The sequence below is a fragment of the Perna viridis genome, chromosome 9, assembly GCF_037379345.1.
Source record: "Perna viridis isolate PV_CMFRI_1.1 ecotype Kerala chromosome 9, ASM3737934v1, whole genome shotgun sequence".
Classification (NCBI taxonomy): domain Eukaryota; kingdom Metazoa; phylum Mollusca; class Bivalvia; order Mytilida; family Mytilidae; genus Perna; species Perna viridis.
In genome coordinates, this window is record NC_142453.1 from 3,772,399 (window position 1) to 3,794,203 (window position 21,805).

General features: G+C 32.6%; 1 protein-coding gene across 4 annotated transcripts in view; it reads left to right on the plus strand.

Annotated features, from left to right (window-relative positions):
- Window positions 1-21,805, plus strand: part of LOC148606161 (signal peptide peptidase-like) — a 43,161-nt gene that overhangs the window by 12,185 nt on the left and 9,171 nt on the right. For all 4 annotated transcript variants that reach the window (XM_088543427.1, XM_088543430.1, XM_088543429.1 and 1 more), the window contains 4 exons: window positions 15,980-16,071; window positions 16,891-17,010; window positions 18,505-18,583; window positions 20,691-20,803. In XM_088543427.1, coding sequence (XP_088399553.1) covers window positions 15,980-16,071; window positions 16,891-17,010; window positions 18,505-18,583; window positions 20,691-20,803 — 404 coding nt within the window. The remainder of the gene's footprint in view (window positions 1-15,979; window positions 16,072-16,890; window positions 17,011-18,504; window positions 18,584-20,690; window positions 20,804-21,805) is intronic.

Here is a 21,805-nt window from a genome sequence, read left to right on the forward strand (position 1 = left end):
TGTTAGGTTTAGGCAGTGTTCAGTTTAGACATGTGTTTGGTTTAGACAGGGTTCAGTTTAGATAGGTGTTAGGTTTAGACAGGTGTTAGATTTGGACAGCTGTTCAGTTTAGACATGTGTTTGGTTTAGACAGATGTTCAGTTTAGACAGGTGTTTGGTTAAGATTGGTGTTCTGTTTAGATGTGTTAGACATGAATTTGGTTTACCAAGGTTCAGAATACATTTGAATTGTTATATAAGGACTTTGGTTTAGATATGTTTCATTGTGGAATTAATATTTATATAGTGTTATGTATTACTTGAACTTCTTTATAAAAGCATCAAACTTCACTATTTGTTTTCTATTATTGTCATTTTCTGAAAATGTCTGACATTTTTGCTTCTCATAAGAAATTTATTTTAAATTGCACCCTGTCAGAGATAAATAAAAAAACACCTTTTCAAATTACTGAATGCAGTACCGGTAACTGCAAATTAATCACATATGATTTGTAGTAACAAAACTTGTTATTGGACTTGGGTTACAAATTGTATTAACTGGAAAAAAATGCTAAGGTTTGCATATATTAAAGTGTTTTGCAATGCAGTATACTGGGTAAATGTACATAAAAAGTATAAGAATAAAGGGAATTTCATTTAATTGATTAACAACATCAAACAGGAAAATTTAAATTGAAAAGTTTCACGAATTTAGCAGAATATTGTAATACATAGGATGTAAATGAATGAAACATTTACCTGTTAACTGATGGTGATTTGTATTTTTTTAATGAGTTGGGCCTCAGATGGTGGTTTTAAGTATTGGAAAATCGATAGACGTCGATGGCAGCCATTTGAAAACCTAAGTGAAGAATTCAGAGTATATCCTACTAGTAGTTTGGCTTCTCTGTTGCTGGTGTTGCCTATTTTCAGACCTTGCATGGGTCTGGCAGAGTTTCCCCAACTCTTCTTGACGTAGGTGGAAGCCAACTGAAGAGTCCATTTTAACTAAAAAAAGTGTCGCTTTATATAGAATTCTGTAAGTCAGTTTGTATGAAATACACTTTAAATTTGAAAGTATTAACTGTGTTATTTGAATTGCCTGTTTATGGAATACCAATGTACATTTGGTCCCAAGTACTGATATACACATGTAAATATTTCTTTTTTATAGAGCAATGTTGTAGTCATATAAACTATATGTAAGGTTGCCTTTTTTCATTGTTCTTGAAAAAGGAGACAGCAGTAATATGTAATTCAGCATACATGTATCTGTTTATTATATTTTTTTACCCTATGCAAACAAAGTTTTGGGTGTATATAAATCACATGTATTCACTTATATAGCATATCTAAGGACATGTGAAAAATTGATTTCCCTAAAAAAAAGTAGGGTTAGTCCACAAAGATTGGACAGATAAGTAGTTGAACTATAAATAGCCATTTTCTCTACTTTCACTTTCATTTTACACTCACCAAACTAACCTTTTTATGATATAATGTTAAATTTTCTTAAGAAAAAGTTTGTCATCTTATAGTGTTATGTTTGCTTAATTTTATAAGTCTTTGTTCATATTATTGACAAAACGTTAGGTTATAAAGAGACAAAAAGAAAATGCACTAATTTTTGTACCCTCCATGTTTTGATGTACACTCACTCAGGGATATAAATGCAAGACTGGTACCAGTATTTCTAGTTCTGTTTAGGCCTGTTGGAAATATAAAAAAAAATATTCTTGCTTGCACTCCATCATTTTAACATGTCATTCAAACACTTTAAAGATTCAAGCTGTCAAGCATTCTAATACATAGAGATTTGCATGGCTATTAGGTAGATGAAGCAATGAATTTTCTGTACTGCAAAGTTATTACTCGGTTATTTGTTTATGAGAAATTTTCTTTAAATGTCCTACATTTCCTTAAATCATCATGGGTGTTGCTATGGTGATAAGCATTTCTTAGCTTGATTTGAGAATTTTAACTACATGTACTTATAAGAATGGATAGTACATGTATTGGTTCTAAATTCATTTTTAAGTAATGACTATATTTTGGTTTATGAAAAATTATTTCATATCAGAGAAGTGATACTTCCTTCTAGATTGACACTGCCCTCAGCATTGACCAGAAGCATTGTCAACATTTCAGACAATATAACTATCCCATGGGCAATCCATTTATCATGATAATGCCCTCTATTTACCTGTAAGCAGCTATTGTATAAATAAGCATGTATTTACAATGTACTAAGTAAATGGTTTCAAGTTTGCACCAGGAGCTGTGATGTTTTTTAGACAAAGATATAATGCAGCCTGTACACATGTATATTTATCAGAATATAACAAGTAAATCCTTAATATTAGTGACATGGATAGAATATATTGTATATCTATAGAAAAAAGTATCCAATCAGAAAACATGTTACTTTTGAATTAAATGTTATTGGATTATGAAAGGACCAAATTCACATTTGTTTGTAACTTGGAAGTTACACTCTTAGTGATTAAAGCTAAAACCATTTTAACTTCAAATAAAAGTATAAATGGATTTGTAATTGGTGATAGTTGACACATGTGTGTCACATTTTATTACATGTGTACCCTTTATTACTTCTCATATTTAGCGTTCATTCTTGAGTAGAAATTTAAACTATTCAATTGATTTTTACTGAATTATCCATATGAAAACTTCAAAGTATACACATAAGTAGTTTTTTTCTGAATTTGGCTACATGTAAGTTACCACTTTGGATAAAATTTTTTTATGTTTTACTTAAATTTATATTAAATAAAGGCCTATTAGAGGAAATGTTTGTCAATTGTTTATTTCCTGTGTCTTTCTTTTCTCATTTTATTATCCCACTATATAAACCAGTTGGAAGATGTTCATTAATGGCCTTGTAATCTGACCAATTTTACTTAACATCAGTAAATCAAAGTGCTTAGGCACTGAATCAAAATTGATCATATGTATTGATGACAAAATATAATAATGATTTCTGTTCCGTCTAATAAATGGTTAAAAGCTATATTATTGTGAATAAAGCAGTAACCTGAACATATATTGCACCAGTAAACTTCAGTAATTACTGCAGATAGTAAATTATGGAAAATAATGTGGAAACATTTGGGCGTTAATGACCATACAGTGTTCTAGGATTTTTATGTTAGGTCAACTTTCCAAGGGAAAGTCATGACTCAAAATCTACTTTCCCAGTCAATAATGTAACTTCCCCTAATATTTTAAAGTTTGGTGCTTTTGTTTATGTTTTGAATACAAGTAATGGTCAAGTCCTTGTATTAAGAGCCTGATGTCAAGTAAACCATTGTTTTGATACATAATGGTATCTTTTTGTTTCATTTAATACGTGAACAAATTGAATAAACACTTCCAGTCTTTTATTTGTCTTCCAGGTCATTTCAAATCATTTGAATTTTTCCACCAAATATACTTTTATTAAAAAATATGACTCATTTCCAGTACCAACACCTTCATATTTTGTCACTGATTCCAGAGTAAAAAAAAACTTCCCAGAAAAGCATACAAATTGAAGTACTTAAGGTAGAATATTGTTCAAGTATTTCCAAAGAGACAATTATTTATTCGTATTTACCATGGGTGAACTTAATGCAATATTTTTTATCGTAAAATATATGCAAAAATACGAATCCGGATTGTTTTATTCCATTTACGATTTCATATTATAATGATAATGATCGCTATTGTTCTGATGCTATATGAAAAAATTCATGTTGTTGAAAAGTGAGTTACATTTAAAACGCACGAATATGTTAATGAAACTTTCTTAAAAAAGAATTCGGGATCTATTCATGATAAATCGGAGCGATTTTAGTCCAAAGGAAAATAAACTATAGGCATATTTTACATGGACAGCTGGCATCTCTTTTTAAATTTTACCGACCCTAAAAAGTACTTTCCATGGGTAACTGGAATTGGTAATCCTAGAACACTGCCATAGAAATATCAAAAGAGCCTTGTACAACGCAGTGGAAGTGATATTGTGTATTAAATCTAAGCTTTACATTGCTTGATCAGTGTATTGACTTAAAACTGATACATACAACATGTATGAATATCTTTTACATTTCATATATGTTCAGTTAAACCTGTGTTATATGATCCCCGAATAAACCAAAAACCTGTCTCATCCTGATACTTTGTCAAGACCCTTCACATAAATTTGAATGTTATCTGTATACAAAAATACCAGTCATATAAACATGTATTGGAAAATTTTTATATGCTGTAAATGTGTCTCAAGGAGTAACCTCTCATCAGCAGCATTAGAATCAAATATATAGGAAGATCTAAATCCAAAAAGTAGGGAATTATGAACTCCTTTCTAAAATCAACAAATTATAGAGTCCAGAATGGTTTCATTTTTAGCTCACCTGCTTGAAGGCCATGTGAGCTATTGCCATCACTTGGTGTCCTTTGTCGTCGTTAACAATTTTTCACAACTCTTCTCCTCTGACAATACTTAACCAATTGAGTCAAACTTGGTAATAAGATTTCTGAGGGGTGTCCTCAGAGAACTTTTGTGGGATTTTTGATTTGTTGAAAGACATGTCCGCCATTACTAAAAGTAGAACATAAGAATCAGACAGTAGTTTTTCGCTTTTTATATCTCCAAAACCATTAGGTTTAGCTAAAATTCTTTCAGTTGTTGAAATGATCCTTATTATAAGGCCTACAAAAGTCTCCAAAGGATCCAAGTTGTCGGACCCTTGAAAGATGGAAAATATCTTGAGAACTATAATAGACAGAAAGAAACTTTAATTGCTGAAATGATCCTTATGAAAAGTCCTACCAAAGTCTCCCTGAGTCAAAATTGTTGGACAACTCTTTATTAAATTTATTGCACTCGAAAGACAAAATTTAACCAGGTGAGTGATTCAGGTTCTTGGGAGCCTTTTGTTAATTGAACAGAAAGATTAGGAAGTTGGAAGTCTTTGTGACACCATCTCTAAAATATATCAGGTGCTTCATGTTAATATCAATATACTCACTATTGTGTTCTATAATTCAGGAACATGGCACAACTCCTTTCTTTGGAAACTTCAACTAGACAAGATATATATGGTCAGACGGATTGATTTTGGGGGTCAAATCTTGAACTTTTCAGAAATTGGGGCCAAAAAAAGGCATTTTCCTGATGTCCAGACAATAATTTGACTTACATGAATGGATCTCTCTTAAATTGCATTACAGGGTGCCATACCATCAAAGGAAAACTGTGATTGCTTTTGTGGGCTTATCTTGAACATTGTAGGAATAATTGGCCTAAAAAGGGATTAAAACAAGCATTTTCACTATGTCCGTATAATTACTTGAATGAAGTGAATGGATCTCATATAATTTTTACTACAAAGTACCATTCACAAAAGAAAGATGGAGATTGCAATTTGGGGTTATGCCAGGTAATAAAAAAATGCTCACAGAGGGTAAGAAACAAGTATTTTTTCTGCTTTCTGGACTATAACTTGAGTGGAAAGGAATGCATTGCTTTGAAATTGTACCGCAAGGTGCCATATCCCAGCAGGAAGTTTGAGATTGATTTTGCAGGTTTTGACTGGAACCATTTAGGAATAATGGTCAACAAGTGACCACCGGTTCTGTTCAAATTGTTATCCTGTGTCAAATATTTAAACTTGATAAAAATCAAAGCTGTGTCAAGTTTGAATGGTGTATCCATACTTTTGTTCAGGGTTGGATTTCAGTAGCTGTATCTAGCTGCCCCGTCGAAGCATTTTATTCAATTTAAAACTTTCATTGTGTCATCAAAGGTGATATGATATAAGTTAGTTTGTCAATTTTAAATACAATATAAGCAAATGATTTGACAGCAGGTCTAGTAACTGCTCCTTTCCTTCCATTCATGCATCAATCCATCCTGTGTCTGTCACATTAATTAGTACTCACTTTGTTTAATCTGTAACTCAAAAAGTTATGAGCTCTGTTGTTATTTGCACTGTGATTATATACATGTTGAAGATGTGCTCCTGCCATGGATAAATTTAAGGAGGCAGACCTAGAGTAAGGAATGTAACTCTTGAAATCAGTGATATATTTGTATCATATTCGATTTCACCAAAGCCTCACCAGCTTTCAAAATGAAATCAATCCAGGTTACTTTGATGCTTACATGTGATTGATGTAAAATGATAAATACAAACATTCCAATGATTTGTAAGAGTTGGGTCCCTTACCTTAGGTCTTCCTCCTTAATTGCTGGTTCCTACTTTGTGAGCATGTCCAACTTAGCCATTTTTGTCACTGCATGTTGTGAAAGTAGGTCCAGTCATGTATTGATCATGTTTTTTTATTTATGGTGCTCACTTCCTAATACAGGCCTTTCGCTAGATTTATGTCCCTTGAGTCAGACAAATATTAACATTTGTTCTATTAAAATCAGTATTTTACTCACATTAGCTGATCAGTTAAACTTTAATTGATATTTCATTGTTATTAAAACATCAGGAGCAATATAATAAATATTTTAGCCATTGAGTTTCACAATATATATGTAATACCGAAAATTTCCTTATTGATTCTCCCTGTATTGACAACTTCATCTTTGTCTCCAAGGGTTATTGGCATCTTGCGACAAATAGACTGGTTTGCAATCAATCAATCCATCCATCTGTCTGTCTGTTACTCTGACAATACTAGTTTTTCACACTTTTATCATGTTTGTTTCACTTAAAGGTAAGATTTTGATAAATATGTTGAAGAAAAATGTCTTCTTTCCCATTGCTTATGGTGAAGGAAAACTATCAACCAAACTTTACGACAAACGTGATGACTTTTTATTCAGAATTGTCAACTTTCCTTTCATCTGTGGCAACATCTCTTCAGCACCTGCGTATGGAGTTTTCATATCACAACTCATATGTTATGCAAGCAACTCAGCAGGTGTTTCCAGAAAAGCAGAGGATGCTTGCCCTACCGGTGCACCTGGTCCATGCTCTCAGTTTTTAGGGGAGTCCGATTTGCTCATTTGCTTTTGTTACTTTGTATGTATGATTTTAGTTATTTTCTTTGTTGTGTATGTCTGGTCTTTGTGCCTCAATTACATTCTTTTGATTACCGCTATAATGTTGGTTCCCTTGATTACTCTCTCATTTATACAAAGAATGAGGAACCACACATGTAAGATTTTCTTTGTGAAGGTACATTTGTACTTAAGTTATTCGCATCATTTTTGTGGTTTGTCTGAATTTCCTTTCTCAGTTTCTGTTTGACTTTTTCTTGAAGTTTTTTTTTTATGAATAAGGAAGCAAAAATTGTACAAGAACCTATTTCTTAAAGGAACATATTAATGTGCCCGTGTGAAAATGTGTGTCATGTCAGTTAAAAATAAATGCCATAAAGTAAAATCCTCAGTAAAATCAATTATTGTATAATTGCTAAGAATAATAATTCCATGTTTCATAGAGACTTCATTGTTAGATGTAATGCGGGGCAGAGGTCCAGACACTTAGAAAAGGAGGGGTGCCAAAAGGAGGTTATTTTGACCTTTCATTTATTTATGAATATTTATGAGCTTGCCTTTTTTTACCTTGCTTTTGATTGGTTGGCTTTGCCAGTAAAGATAGGGTCACATGCCACTGTCTTCACCAGAAATCATTAAAAAATGAAAGAAAACTGTCTGTCTGTCTGTCACACTTTTTATGCCCCCACAAAGATAAGTTGGGGGCCATATTGTTTTACCCCTCTCCGTCCATCCTTAATTCCGTCCATAATTCTGTCCATCCCATAAATTTTCCGCACTTTTTTTTAAAAATCCTGGAAGATATTGAAGTAATTTTTTGTATGTGAGTCTTTCATGATTAGTTACAGATCGAGTTAAAGTTTCATTCTGCTACGCTGAGTTTTACCAAAATTATGGGCCCTGCACTTTAAAAATTGTATTGAAATAATAGTTTTTCGCTTTTTTTTGTAAATGCTTGATATTTGACTGGTTTTTGGTATGTGAATCTGTCATGATTAGTTACAGGTTGAGTTTAAGTTTCGTTCAGCTATGTTGAGTTTTACTCAAAACCACATGGGGGGGACATCATTTGTGTCTCACAGGCACAAAAACACATCTGACAAAGTGCTTTTTACAATTATGAGTTATGATATAGCTGTATGAAGGTTAAATGCTGGGGCATCACTTTATCTAGTTTTGTTAGTGCAACTTCTCCATAACTACTGCACTAAATTTCATGAAACATTTTAGGTAGTTAGGACATGATTTGTAGTTGTGCTTAGTATCAGGAATTTACAAATTTAATTTTTTAGGAGTTGTACCCCTTTGAACATTTGAACTGGAGAGGCCTGCATTTTTGTAGGTAAAAACAAACTTTAATTGTATTATTTAATTTCTCTATGCTAAAAATGGTGATGTTGGTTTATTAATTTTGACAGAGAGTTTCCTGAATCATTGGAATGTTTTATCAGAAGGAAACTAAAAACTGTAAAACAACAAGTGGATTATCATGAACTGAATGATAAAATGAGAAGTGTCTCTGTTATCGATATAATCCAAAGTCCATTTAGACTACTTGATTTTATTCATTAAACACTGCAGTTTTCTATTAACAACCTTTTTTTCTGATTTAGAAAAACTCACATTTTTTCAAAGTTTCAATTCTAAATAATTCATTTTAAACGGAACATAATTTCATTATTTCACTGTTAAGGTAGTCTAGTAGAAAAGCTGAGATAGGTTATTTGTTTTGTTAAACTGAACACAATGTACAATGGCCTTTGTTTAGTCTTTACTGTTGACATAGGATTATTTATAAGACTTCCTTCCACTGGTTATTTTTATGTTTTTATAGGTCATACATCATTTGTGTTTAAAGATTTAAATGCTTTTCTTAATCTTTACAAGTACATATATTTAAATAAAAGTACATGTAAATGATAAGTCTCCATTATCTACATAAATCCACTGAATAGTGATCACTATGAAACATTCACCACTTGCATATAATTGTGCCAATGTACATGAAGGTCTCATTTACACTGTAAGCAAATATGGATTTTTTTGTATCTGGTTTATTTTTGCTACATTAATGGTCAGTTGTTTCATTTAAGTCATTAGTTTACAACAAGTTAAAATGTTTGACCAAGAAAATATGAAAAATAATACTCAGCAAAATTGTCCATAGTAACATGCAGTTTTCATGAGGTTTGTTTTTTGAGTACATATTGAATAATAAATAGATAAAAAGCTTTATTTAAAAAGTGAAAGTAGAACTAAATGCAAATAAATTACAAACAAAACATGTTACAAAAAAAAGAGAAAGGACGGTCCAATTTTTCTATTGCAGGGCCTTTATTGGGGGAGGGTGGGGGGGGGGGGTGTGTTTTGGGTTAGGGGTGAACCACAACTCTTCACCCAAGGAAGTCATTTGACCTTGGGAGTCATAAAATTAAAGATCTTGAACTTTATTGAAAAAATACTGAAAGTTTGTTTGCTTTGTTTGAGATCTTTGTTTCATGTCATTGCTTAAGTGTAAGTGTTTGTAAGAATCAGGCAAAATGGGAAAAATCAGAAACATGCATGTCAAAACCCCACCGATCTGACAATGTAATATAACTCAAGGATACTTTCTCTATTTGAAAATAACACTATTTAATCTGTACATCACTGCTTTGCTGAAAATTTTTCAATAGAATGTTAGAAAAAATAGGTTTTTATATGCCAGTCTAAGGTGGGATATTATGGTATAAAGTTGTCTGTCCGTCATCCACACTTCGGACAATAACTCAAAAACACCTTCACCTCCTTTTATGAAACTTTACAGAATTGTTCATATCTATTGACGTAAGTTCCCTTTCGATTTTTATAAATTTAAGATGTATTTTTTCTGTGTTATGATTTTTTTTACTTCAAAAAAGGGGGATTTTCAAGTTTTCGGACAATTACTCAGTCACTTTCACTAACTTTTATGAAACTTATGCGTATTGTTCATATCTATTGAAGTAAGCTCCCTTCTGCTTGTATAAATGTTTCCATGTTATGAAGTTTTACTCTTTAAAAAAAGGCAGAAACAGCCAAGGAAATTTTATTCGTTGAAAAATCGTTGAAAACGGACCATTTGTTATGATGATCAACTAGTAAATGTAAAAGGTAATTGGTAACCTTGTCAGAAAAGTGTGTTTTGAACAAGATAGAAATGTATGGGTGAAAAATCAAGACAACAAACTTAGTTAGACTTCAGGTAGCCTTGATAGTGCCAAATTTTTTGTGCATTTTTTATTTACTTTTTTTTGTGGGGGGGGGTATTTAACAGGGCTCACAGTATTTCTATTTGATTATATGATTTTATTAAAAGCATAAGGTCAAGTTAAAAGGGCAACGAGCGTATTATGTGCTCAAAGCACAGCTCTTTATTGCCAGAGATATCTGCCCTTGAAATGTTCATTTTCAGTGCATTTCAGTGAAATTGTAGCTCAATGGTCCAGCATGATGTAAAAAATCTTGTCTGTTTTCCTTGATTCTGATGGTACATATTGTCAAATTACACTATCAAAATGATGGGTTTTTTCATAACATGTTTCACCCACTGCCTAATTCTTACAGGGACTGACACTTAAGAGGTATAAACCTGATATATGTAGGTGAGACATCTTGTTATACATACCGGAGACATCTTGTTATGCATAGGGGAGACATCTTGTTATACATAGGGGATACATCTTGTTATACCTGCTCTGAAGGATAGTCTTTTGTCTACATTTTATAAGAAATTAAAAAAATATTTTCATAAAAGAGGGGAGGAGGTCCTGCAAATTTTGGGCAAAAATGGGCCAATAATAGACTGGAACCAGTTGGAACCCCTCCCTTTTAAACTATGGATCCATCGCAGATCAAGAACAAGAATATGACATTTAAGTGATGATTGTTAGCACTGAAATTTAGTGCACTTCAGCCATGAGATTATTTGTTTAAACAGAGAAAATTTTGAATGATGATTTTGAGATCTTTGAAAGAGATTTAAACCTCTTACACTTGTAGATTGCTGAAATTACAATTACTGGTACTTTTCTATACATAATTGAATGACACATTTTCTAGATAGGTAAGCAATTTTTGCTGTTAGTTATTGTTAAGGTCAACATTTACACATTGAAATTGAAATATTTACTTTGACTAAAAGGTTTTGTCTGGTTGATGGAACAATTTAAAGTACATGTACATGTATTTGTTAAATCTTGTGACATATTTGGCTCTGTACATATACAGGTTTATAAGGAGATAAAAAGGTGTACATTTTTATTTATTCATTTATAGAATTTGTTGCTTGGTTTTGGTAGATGACTGTCCCATTGTCAATCATATCACATCTCCTAATTTTATGTGTTTACATTTTCTTACATGATAAATGGAATTGATTATTTTTATCAAAAAATCAATGGACTTTGATAAAAAGGCTTTAAAAAGTGTAGGTCCTTGACATTTCTTCATAGATGGCAGGTTGTTCTATTTTCATGATAGAAATGTTCTTTGTACTCTATGCAAAATCATATAAATATTATCCATGTTAATAGTTACATGTCCTCTTTGGTTGGGAGACACCTTGTTGTTGACCTGTCCATCACATTTCTATAAGCACAACTCCTACATAACTTCTTAACCCAATTCATGGAACTTTGTAGGTAGTGAGGACATGTTATGTAGTTGTGCATATTGCCAGAGATTTTTAGGTTCTCTTTTTTTTTATGGTAGTTATACATCCCTTTGAACATTTAAACAAAGGGAAACATATGTTCTTGAAGGTAAAAGAAAACTTAAATATAAGTATGCTTTCATACAATTCATAGAAGATATTTAGTTGATTGACTTTCCACAATAATAAGATGTCCAATCTTTAAACATGAAGTTAACTCAAGTCATGATGATTTTTTTTATACCTGCATGACTCTTTGTCTCACTCATGCTAAGTTCTGCTAACCTGAATCTTTTCATACTTAAAAGAATGGTTTGGACTATAAAATACTGCTCCAATTCAGTTGTGGTGTATCTAGTATTTTCTTATCAGAAGTTATGATATTTTTTATGGAAGTTTAATACATTGTAGTTTGATATTATCATGTGTGGTGGTTTGTCTCTGCATCACCCTTGAGTTTTAAGGGCCTCTCTTCAACAAATCTTTTTCAACTTTAACAAAATTTAGCCATTGTAAGAGTAATCAAGGAAGTGGTAATTAAAAGAATATATTCCAAGGATTAGATGGGGAAAATAGACACAAACAACAAAGGACATGAAATAACAAAAATAACAGGTACAAAGAAACAAAAGTAAATGAACAACCTTGACCTTCACTGAAACTGGATGCATGAACCCAAATTAGGAATTTTATCTGTTTTTTGTTAAACTACCAGAATTTTACCTGCAAGGTTATTTGTGATAATGTGATCTACTTTCTGATGTAATTTTTCACAATGGTATTTTTTTACTGTGGAATGGTGTATGGAATTTTTTTTCTAAATTTAGTACTTCATGTATTAGAAGTAAGTTAGATTCTTCAAAATTTTAGACGTCCTTAATTAAACTTTTGCCTTCACAAATGATTCAAAAATGATCTGTCAAGAAAGTAAGGAAAATAAAAACTTGTTTAGGTATCTTATAATTAACATAGGTGTTAACTCTCCTGCTTTTGGTGGGAGCCTTGCAGTATTTCATCATAATTTCCTGAATCTCCTGCTGCCTTGTCTTTCTCCAGATAGTAGCTTAAAACCTCCTAGTATGTCAGTATTAGGGAGAAAAAGGGAAGTTGGGGAACTTGAAAGTGACATATTTCAGTTATGGACCAAAATAACAGTTTTTTTTTTTTTTTAAATTCTTATTTAATTTGCAATTTATGAAAATAAACTGTTACAATTTTGAGTATAGTTTTATTACTAAAAAAGTTGACACCTTAAAAATGATGCTATGTCAAATCTTCCTTTTTATTTAAGAGGGAGATCTCCCTCTTCATGTCAAATCTTCCTTTTTATTTTAAGAGGGAGATCTCCCTCTTCTGAGTTTCCAAAGATTTACACCTATGAACTAAGAACATTTTTCGGTCATTCCATTTACATGTTATAAGTTATATGATGTCATCTTGTTGACAGTTTTTTTTTTTTTTTGCCGAATGGATATTTTCCCCAACATCTCTATTTACCACAAGGACTTCCTAAGTTCAGTACATGTCCGTCTTAGAACCTGGAATGTTGTGGTTCAATCAAATCTGGAGAACTTCTTGTACCTATATAATAATAATATACATGCAATATATCTAAAAAATATGAATGAAATATCACAAAAATCACATTCAATTTATATGAATAAATATATTAACATGAAATTTGTGTGATATTCACAATAATTCCAATTTCATGACTTTCATATAAACTTTGTCACAGTTCATATTTGCTCAGTTGTGAGAAATTCATATGAAAATTTGTGAAGTGATTTTTACCTGTGTAAAGTTTTTCAGATAGTTTGGATAGAAATAATGTATGATTGATTATTGAAATGGAATAAAAATATTGGGATTTTATAACATACATGTATTTAATGAGAATGAATATGGTGAATATGTCAAAGATAAAACAACCCCACCGGGATTCAATGGGTCTTCAATGAACAATGAGGAAACCCTCACACCACAGTGCAGGCTGGTGCTCAAGGCCACCCATGGATCTTCAATGAACAATGAGGAAACCCTCACACCACAGTGCAGGCTGGTGCTCAAGGCCACCCATGGGTCTTCAATGAACAATGAAGAAACCCTCACATCACAGTGCAGGCTGGTGCTCAAGGTCACCCATGGGTCTTCAATGAACAATGAAGAAACCCTCACACCACAGTGCAGGCTGGTGCTCAAGGTCACCCATGGGTCTTCAATGAACAATGAAGAAATCCTCACACTACAAGGCAGGCTGGTGCTCAAGGTCACCCATGGATCTTTAATGAACAAAGAGGAAACCCTCACACTACAAGGCAGGCTGGTGCTCAAGGCCACCCATGGGTCTTCAATGAACAATGAGGAAACCCTCACACCACAGTGCAGGCTGGTGCTCAAGGCCACCCATGGATCTTCAATGAACAACAAGGAAACCCTCACACCACAGTGCAGGCTGGTGCTCAAGGCCACCCATGGATCTTCTATGAACAACGAAGAAACCCTCACACCACAAGGCAGGCTGCAGGTGGCTCCAAAACAACAGTTATTGTTACTTATTTATTCATGTTTATATTTCATCACAATCAAATATTTACATACTGATTCTAATTTCAGCATTAAGAATATTTTCATTAATTCTGGCTCTGCCTATCAATTTTTACATTGCACTGTAAAATAATTGAGATACAAGATATACTTGCCAACACATAGCTATCTACAACCTTATTTTACCTTCAAGGCTAAGAATAACATATAGGCCACTGTTAATTAATTTGTAGGTTTTATATTCTCCAATGCAATTAATCTAGGAATCAAAGTATTTATCTACATCGTGGTTTTTTTTGTTTACATGCTAAAATTTTCCCCTCATTTCTAAAAAAAATCTGATGAAATTGAACAATAATTCTGATCTCAATATAAACATCGACCTGGCCAAGAATTTCTAATGTTAAAGGGGTGGGAAACAACAAATATCTTTTATGGCCTCATTTTTGGGCACACTAAGTTCACATACTTTTTTCTTTAACCAAAACATTTTTCTGACAAAACACTAGAGTATCCTAGTCTTAAGTATCAGTATCTGTAAGAATCAGGCAGTGGGTGGAACATGATGTGAAAAAACCCACCATTTTGAAAGTTTAATTTGACTATTTCCATCAGAATCAAGGAAAATAGACATGCTAGCCAATTGAGTTATAATTTCATTGAAATGCACTACAAATGAACATTTCAAGGGCAGATAACTGTCAGATACCTCATTTTTCTAACATTTTAGTGAAAAATTTCTGAGGAAAGCCAGTGATGCAGAGATTAAATAATGGTCTTTTCAAATAGAGAGCGTTTCCATGAGTGATATTACATCGATTGGTGGGGTTTTGACATACATGTTTCTGATTTTTCCCATTTTGCCTGATTCTTACAAACACTTATCCTTAATAATTTATCATCAACCATTGCATACATACATAATTAAGATATCCTGGGTCATTTGGCCTTCAACAATTTTCAAAAGACTGGAGATGATTATTCCAAATATATGCCCAACAATGTTCAAAGGACTGGAGATGATTATTCCAAATTTATGCCCTGTAATAAAATACATTGTTGTTGATAGTAACCTGATAACGGCATATAACTGGAGGTTTCCAGTGTGTTGTAAAGAAATAAATAATTCTAGTATTACTGATGTTTTCTTCATCCTACATGTATCTAAAAATTGTGGTTCTAATGTTTTGATACATGTATTATAAAACAAAAAATATTTTTGTTGTAAAATCATTCAAAACTGAAATGAATGACAACTTTAAACCTAAGATTAAATTCCTTTCATATCTGTTAAACCTTGGGATCTGATTTTTCTAGACCATTCCCATAGATCCATACCTTCTGAAATTAGGACATTTTTTAGACCTAACATTTTAGATTTGTAGAAAATTTCTGTTTTACAGTAATTAACAGTTTGCTATTTTTCTTAAAATGACTGCTCTTATATGTTTCTAGAGGGTCTTTCTTTGATTTGAGTAGTTCTGCCTAGGGTCAGTCTTTGGAGGGTCTTTTTTTTTATTTGAGTAGTTCTGTGTAGGTTCAGTCTTTGGAGGGTCTTTTTTTCTTTGAGTAGTTCTGCCTAGGTTCAGTCTTTGGAGGGTCTTTTTTTTATTTGAGTAGTTCTGCATAGGTTCAGTCTTGAAAAATAAGATATATGGAGCCAATTAATACAGTGGGGAAAATAAATCACATTTCAGTCCCTTGCAGTTATTTAAATACAAGTGTTTAGAGGCTTCCTTACTTACATAACAGTTGTTTTTATGCAGGTCATTAAATATGGAACAAGAAAATGTAGAAAAGGAAAGAGAGAAAGAAAAAGACAGTTTTATTGGAAACACTTCAACAGAAAATGAAACCAGTATGTACAAAATATAAAATGTTATATAGATATTTAGCATATGACCAATAAATTAATTTTTGTTGTTACAACATCCTTTCCATCATTATTCACCAACGTCCAGCTGTTTCAGATAAAGATAGATTTTCCAATTGCTATACCAATTCATATGCCTTCCAAATATCTCTTATATTGCTATTGATTTTTGAAACTGGAAAGAATATAATTAACCACAGCCTGGGTATTTCAAGTGGTATTCTCTGTAAGAATCAGGCAGCAGGTGAATCATTTTGCAAGAAAACACACAGGTCTTTCCATGAAATCTTATTCAAAATGTTATCCAAAATGCAGAAATGGCATTAATTTAAGTGTCAGTAATATGGGGTATATAATACATAAAATGCATTACAATTTCATCATTAAAGGGAGATAACTCACTTTTTCTTTATCATTCTATTTTAACTGAACTCACTTTCTTTGACTCCTTTAAGACCAACAAACTGTCAATTTGTCTTCAACAGACTATAAACTATGTTCCCACATTGTCAAATTTGTGTGGTTTTTTTTCCTAGCATGATTTATTATTTTTCTAAGCATGATTCATTATTTTTTCAATTTTGCATGATTCTTACAGATTCTATTACCTAATTCAACTGTTATAGATAATTTGTTCTTCTTTACTTTTGTTTCAGTATATTTTTTGTATAGAAGTTACTATTTTGGTGTTATATTTATAGATGTTTGACATTTTAAGTGTTATAATATTAATATTTCTATTTTTGGATTGCATTTTTACATGTTATTTTTTCTTTGCCACTATTGAAATATTTCTATTTTTAGATATGCAGACAATAGATACATGTCAAGCAGCCTTTCTGCCAATCGGTGCATCTGTTTCCCTGTTGATTATGTTTTTTTTCTTTGACTCACTTCAGATGGTGTTTGCTATCTGTACTGCAGGTATGGGCATTGTTTAGTATTGAATATAAATGTAATTATACCCTCTACTTGGAAAGGGGGAGGTATATACTACTGGTATTGGCATTGTTTGGTATTGAACATAAATGTTATTATACATTGTACCCTCTACTTGGAAAGGAGGAGATATATACAAGTCATCTTGTTTAAATTAAGTCTGTTTTCAGTGATTTTCTTACTGTTTAGGGAAAGGGTCTTGGACCCTAGCAATTGGGAAAAAGAGCGTAAAATTTGCAACTTTGAGAAATAATCTACACATTTGAAGGCAAGGATTTTTGTACAGTAAGTTAGAAATAATTTATAATCAAAATCCTTGATGAGGGCCATTATTTTAAGGTTTCCCTTGTATTGAAGTCTATAAGCTGGCATATGGATGCAATAGAGTAGAGAAAGTTAAATTTTGTACATCTTACAAACACAATTTTGATCATGTACAAATCTTGAGATGATTTTTCTAATAGCAATTGGGAATTTCACTGTTGTTTGAGAAATTTTGAGCATATTTCTCTTACCGAATAGTGTCCCATATTTGGACTTAAAATAAGGGTCAGAAAATCACTGGTTTTCATGCTTTTTCATTTTAAATAGGAAGCTTTCTTAATTTGAATTAGTCTCCTTTAACTAGTGTCAAAGAATCAATGAAAAGTATTATTTTCGTTGTTGGTTTGCATTAATTCTGTCTGTTTAAAAAGAATGTAATATAATACAAAAAAATGTACTGTTTTAACTAAATATTTATGAATCTATCCTGTTAATACTGTATTCATTGGATATGGTATGGGTAGGATGATAAAACTGATCAAAGAATCATGGTTGGTTCTGTTTCTGAAAATACCGAAAAGCCCTGTGATCTAGTTGAAACAAACTTGCTTCAAAAACTACAGGACATGTATTTAATCTGTGTTGGTTGAAATCTTCGGTGACAATTACCATTAGTTTGTTCAATGTGATAGGTATAAATTACCCTAAACACACTGTATTAATAAGTATGAATTACCTGTAACATACTGTATAAATAGGTATGAATTACCTGTAACATACTGTATTAATAAGTACGAATTACCTGTAACACACTGTATTGATAGGTATGAATAACCTGTAACATATTGTATAAATAGGTATTAATTGCCTATAAATAGGTATTAATTACCTGTAATATAGTGTTATTAAATGGGTATTTTCATACGAAGCCTGCATTATGTCCTCGTACAGTTGTATTGGGTTTCGACCACTTGTATTGGCCCTCGGCTTCGCCTGGGGCCAATACAAATGATCTCAACCCAAAAGACTGTACTTGGACATAATACAGGATTAATATGAAAATAACCATTTAATAACCCTATAGTATTAATAGGTATGAATGACCTGTAACACACTGTATTGATAGGTATGAATGACCTGTAACATTGTATCAATAGGTAAAGATTAATTGTAACACACTGTATTAGTCAATCTGTATTTATGATTTTATTTCAGTGTTGGCGACAGTTGCCTTTGCCTTCCTTTTGTTACCTATGTGTCAGTATGTCATAAAACCGTGTTCAACTGGCCAAAAGTAAGTAAACAAATTACTTGGTGCTTTTTGAGAATTTGAGTGGATTGTTTCCTTGAAATGGTTTGACTTTATTTGTTCAAACTTTTTATTGGTAATTTCTCTTGGAGCAAGTTATATTATTTGTCCACATTTCTTGTTAGTTGCAACTGGTTATATACAGCTCAAGGGATTTTGATAAAATGATTAAATTTGGCATCATATGTAGATGTGCAGGAAGGAATATGGTTATTGCCAGAGAGGGCCAAGGGGAGATAATCCAGTTTTAGGGCTTTTACCGTACATTTAACATATAATTATGTAGTCTCTTTGTGAGCTTGCTCACTGTATTTCTAGTTTAGACAGTCTTAAAAAGGATTCAAATTCACAAGAATAATGTAAGTTGTGAAGTGGCTCAGTTAAGCATAAATATGAATAAGAAAAAAGTGAATAGTAGCCACATTCAAAAAGTAATAGGGAACCTAATACATGTATTAATAAAATACATATAAACATGATAAAACACAAAAAAGAGGATTGATTATGTCAGTATACAATGAAACTTCTATGTCAACAACAAAACAGTTCAAATTAGACTTCAAAGGGATAATCTGCACCTGATATCAGACATTAATCTGCTTGATCTCAGTTATATGTCAATTTACAGGAAATCAAAACTAATTAAGTAGCACTCCAGCTAAGGATCATGCAAAATGTGATTCATGGGTAAAAGGCCTACATATTTTTATTTTTGATATTTTGTTTGATATGCCATAGTAAACTGAAATAAACATGTGGTTTTTCATATAACCTGTGCTCTTAGGAGATAAAAATTATAAAGAATGCACTGTAGATTTCAAAATTAAGGGAGATAACTCTGTAAATGGCGCTAAAATACAATAGAATCTACTGTATTTTTAATGTTGATTATCTCCTAAGAGCAGGCAGATTTGAATGAATTACAAAAATAAAAATATGTAGCCTTTTTTGGGGTGTATCACATTTTTCAGATTTTGCATGATTCTTATAAAGACAGCTACTTAAAACAATGAGCCATCTATATTGTTTTACTATTAAATTGTATTCTCCCTTTACTTAGCAAAATTTTTATATTTATATGTGGAAACTTTTAAAGGGTGAATTTAATAGCTTTTGAGATAACTTTTTAGACGGCTATGTTTTGATGGGAAAATGGCATCATAATGTCAGTCTGTCTCTCCGTTCACATAATCACAAGAAACTCTTCTTGTGGAAGGCAGACTGGATGGTGCAGCTGTTTAACATCATATATAAGAAATTTGATCAAAGTTTCACACATTCTTTGCCATATGGTGCAATGTTCACCTTTTATTTCCATCTACATGATTTTAGGAGATTCATGTTTCATTATACATGATTTTAGGAGATTCATGATTCATATTGGTATCATATGCAAAATGGGAGGCAGGGTATCAATAAATGAGTTTTGATCTTAGTATTTAAGTTTTAATGTTCAGCCCCATGCAGGTCCGGGTGTTAAAAGAATAGGCCTGCAGCAGCGCTAAGCTTGTCGTAAAAGGCGACTAAAAAGTGCTCAGAAACCTAGCCAGGGGCTAGGCGCTCTGCCCACAGAGCAACTGGGATGTGTGCCCCAGGTGGTGGAATGGGGTACCCCTGGCGTGTTACATGCTGGGGTTGTCAGGCTATAATACGGAAATCCTGACCGCAAACCATAGTGGTGCACCGTGTTGGGAAAGATGCCACGTTCCTCGCATGTTAAAGAACCCTGCTGTGGTATTCGATAGGAGTAGGAACCTTTGCGCTCCGCCACAGGAGGCTAAATTGCCCGATCTTACCCATCCCCCTTTTTCCAGTGGCAATCAAAATTTGTCGACCCTATTATCCTTGTTACCCATCCTTTTTTTTCATTTCATGTTCATTTTATCCTCCATTTCATGTTCATTGTCTGAATATAGCTGAAATATTGCTGCTCGGACGTTAAACCCCAACAAACAAACAAACAAACATTTAATGTTCATGTTTGAGCTTTCACTTAATACATATACTTTATTGGCTTACTTGTATACTGTTGAATTTAAAAAAAAAACAAACAAAGCCAGTATGCGGTATAATATTTTTGTTTTTGTTTCAGAATATCATTTGGAGTTTGTGGTAGATTTACTGCAGCAGAAATCATGTCATTCTGTTTGTCATTTTTCATCGTGTGTATTTGGGTTCTAACTGGGCATTGGCTTCTTATGGATGGTGAGTTCAGTGTTTAAGGTGTAAAGGAGAAAATGAAAGTGAAATAGAGATTCAGCAAAAATACTCCCTAAATTAAAATGTTGAATAAAATATCAGAAACTATATTCAATCAAGAATTTCTGCCCCCCCACCCCCCCCCCCCCCCACCTGTCACGGTGGGCTCAGAGTAGCACAGGAGGTTGTAGGTTCTATTGCCTGCCAAGTCATCCCAAAGATGTTATAATTGGGAGTCATTCCTTTTCTACCAAGCACACAGTTTTTAAAGGGATAGAGTAGTGACAGGTCAACTGAGTTGGCTAAATCCTGCTCAGCCTGTTTGACTAGTACAAAGCAGGGTAGGTTCCTTTCACATTCACGCTTTGTTGGTGACCTTTCATCCTCATCACTGTCACTGTCATAATAATTATTGCGTCCCTGGCTTGAAAATCCACTCTCAGCTCTTTACTTCCTACTGCTGGCCCGACTAACAGTCTGCAAGAACAAAAAAATAAGTTTAAATATGGATATGTTCTAATCAAACATGAAGTTAAACATTAAAATATATGTAAATTTTGTATTCAAATAGGACATTGAACCATAATCAATCAATTCAACTCTGAATAGAAAAGTAAAACAGAGTTAGCGGGAAAATACCCATAAGTCAATATCCACAATGTGACGTTTCAATTAAAAGTAATTGATGGATTATGATTTGTACCACTGTGGAAGTACTTTTATTCATGAATATCAATTTCTGATGATTGCAGACAAATAGTTAGTTCCTGGATTCTGAAATTTATGGTTTGACATTTCCCACAGTACAAATAAACGGAAAATATATATTTTGTTGGGAATTCAATTTCATGGTTTGAGTCAAACATAGAATCCACGAAAGCTGGTATCCCATGAATATAAGTACTTTCACAGTAATATATCAACATTGTTTATAGACATTTTAAGTTGTGAAGTTCTTTTCATTATTTGGAAACAGTGTTCATTTTGTCTGAAATGTCTAAAACATAT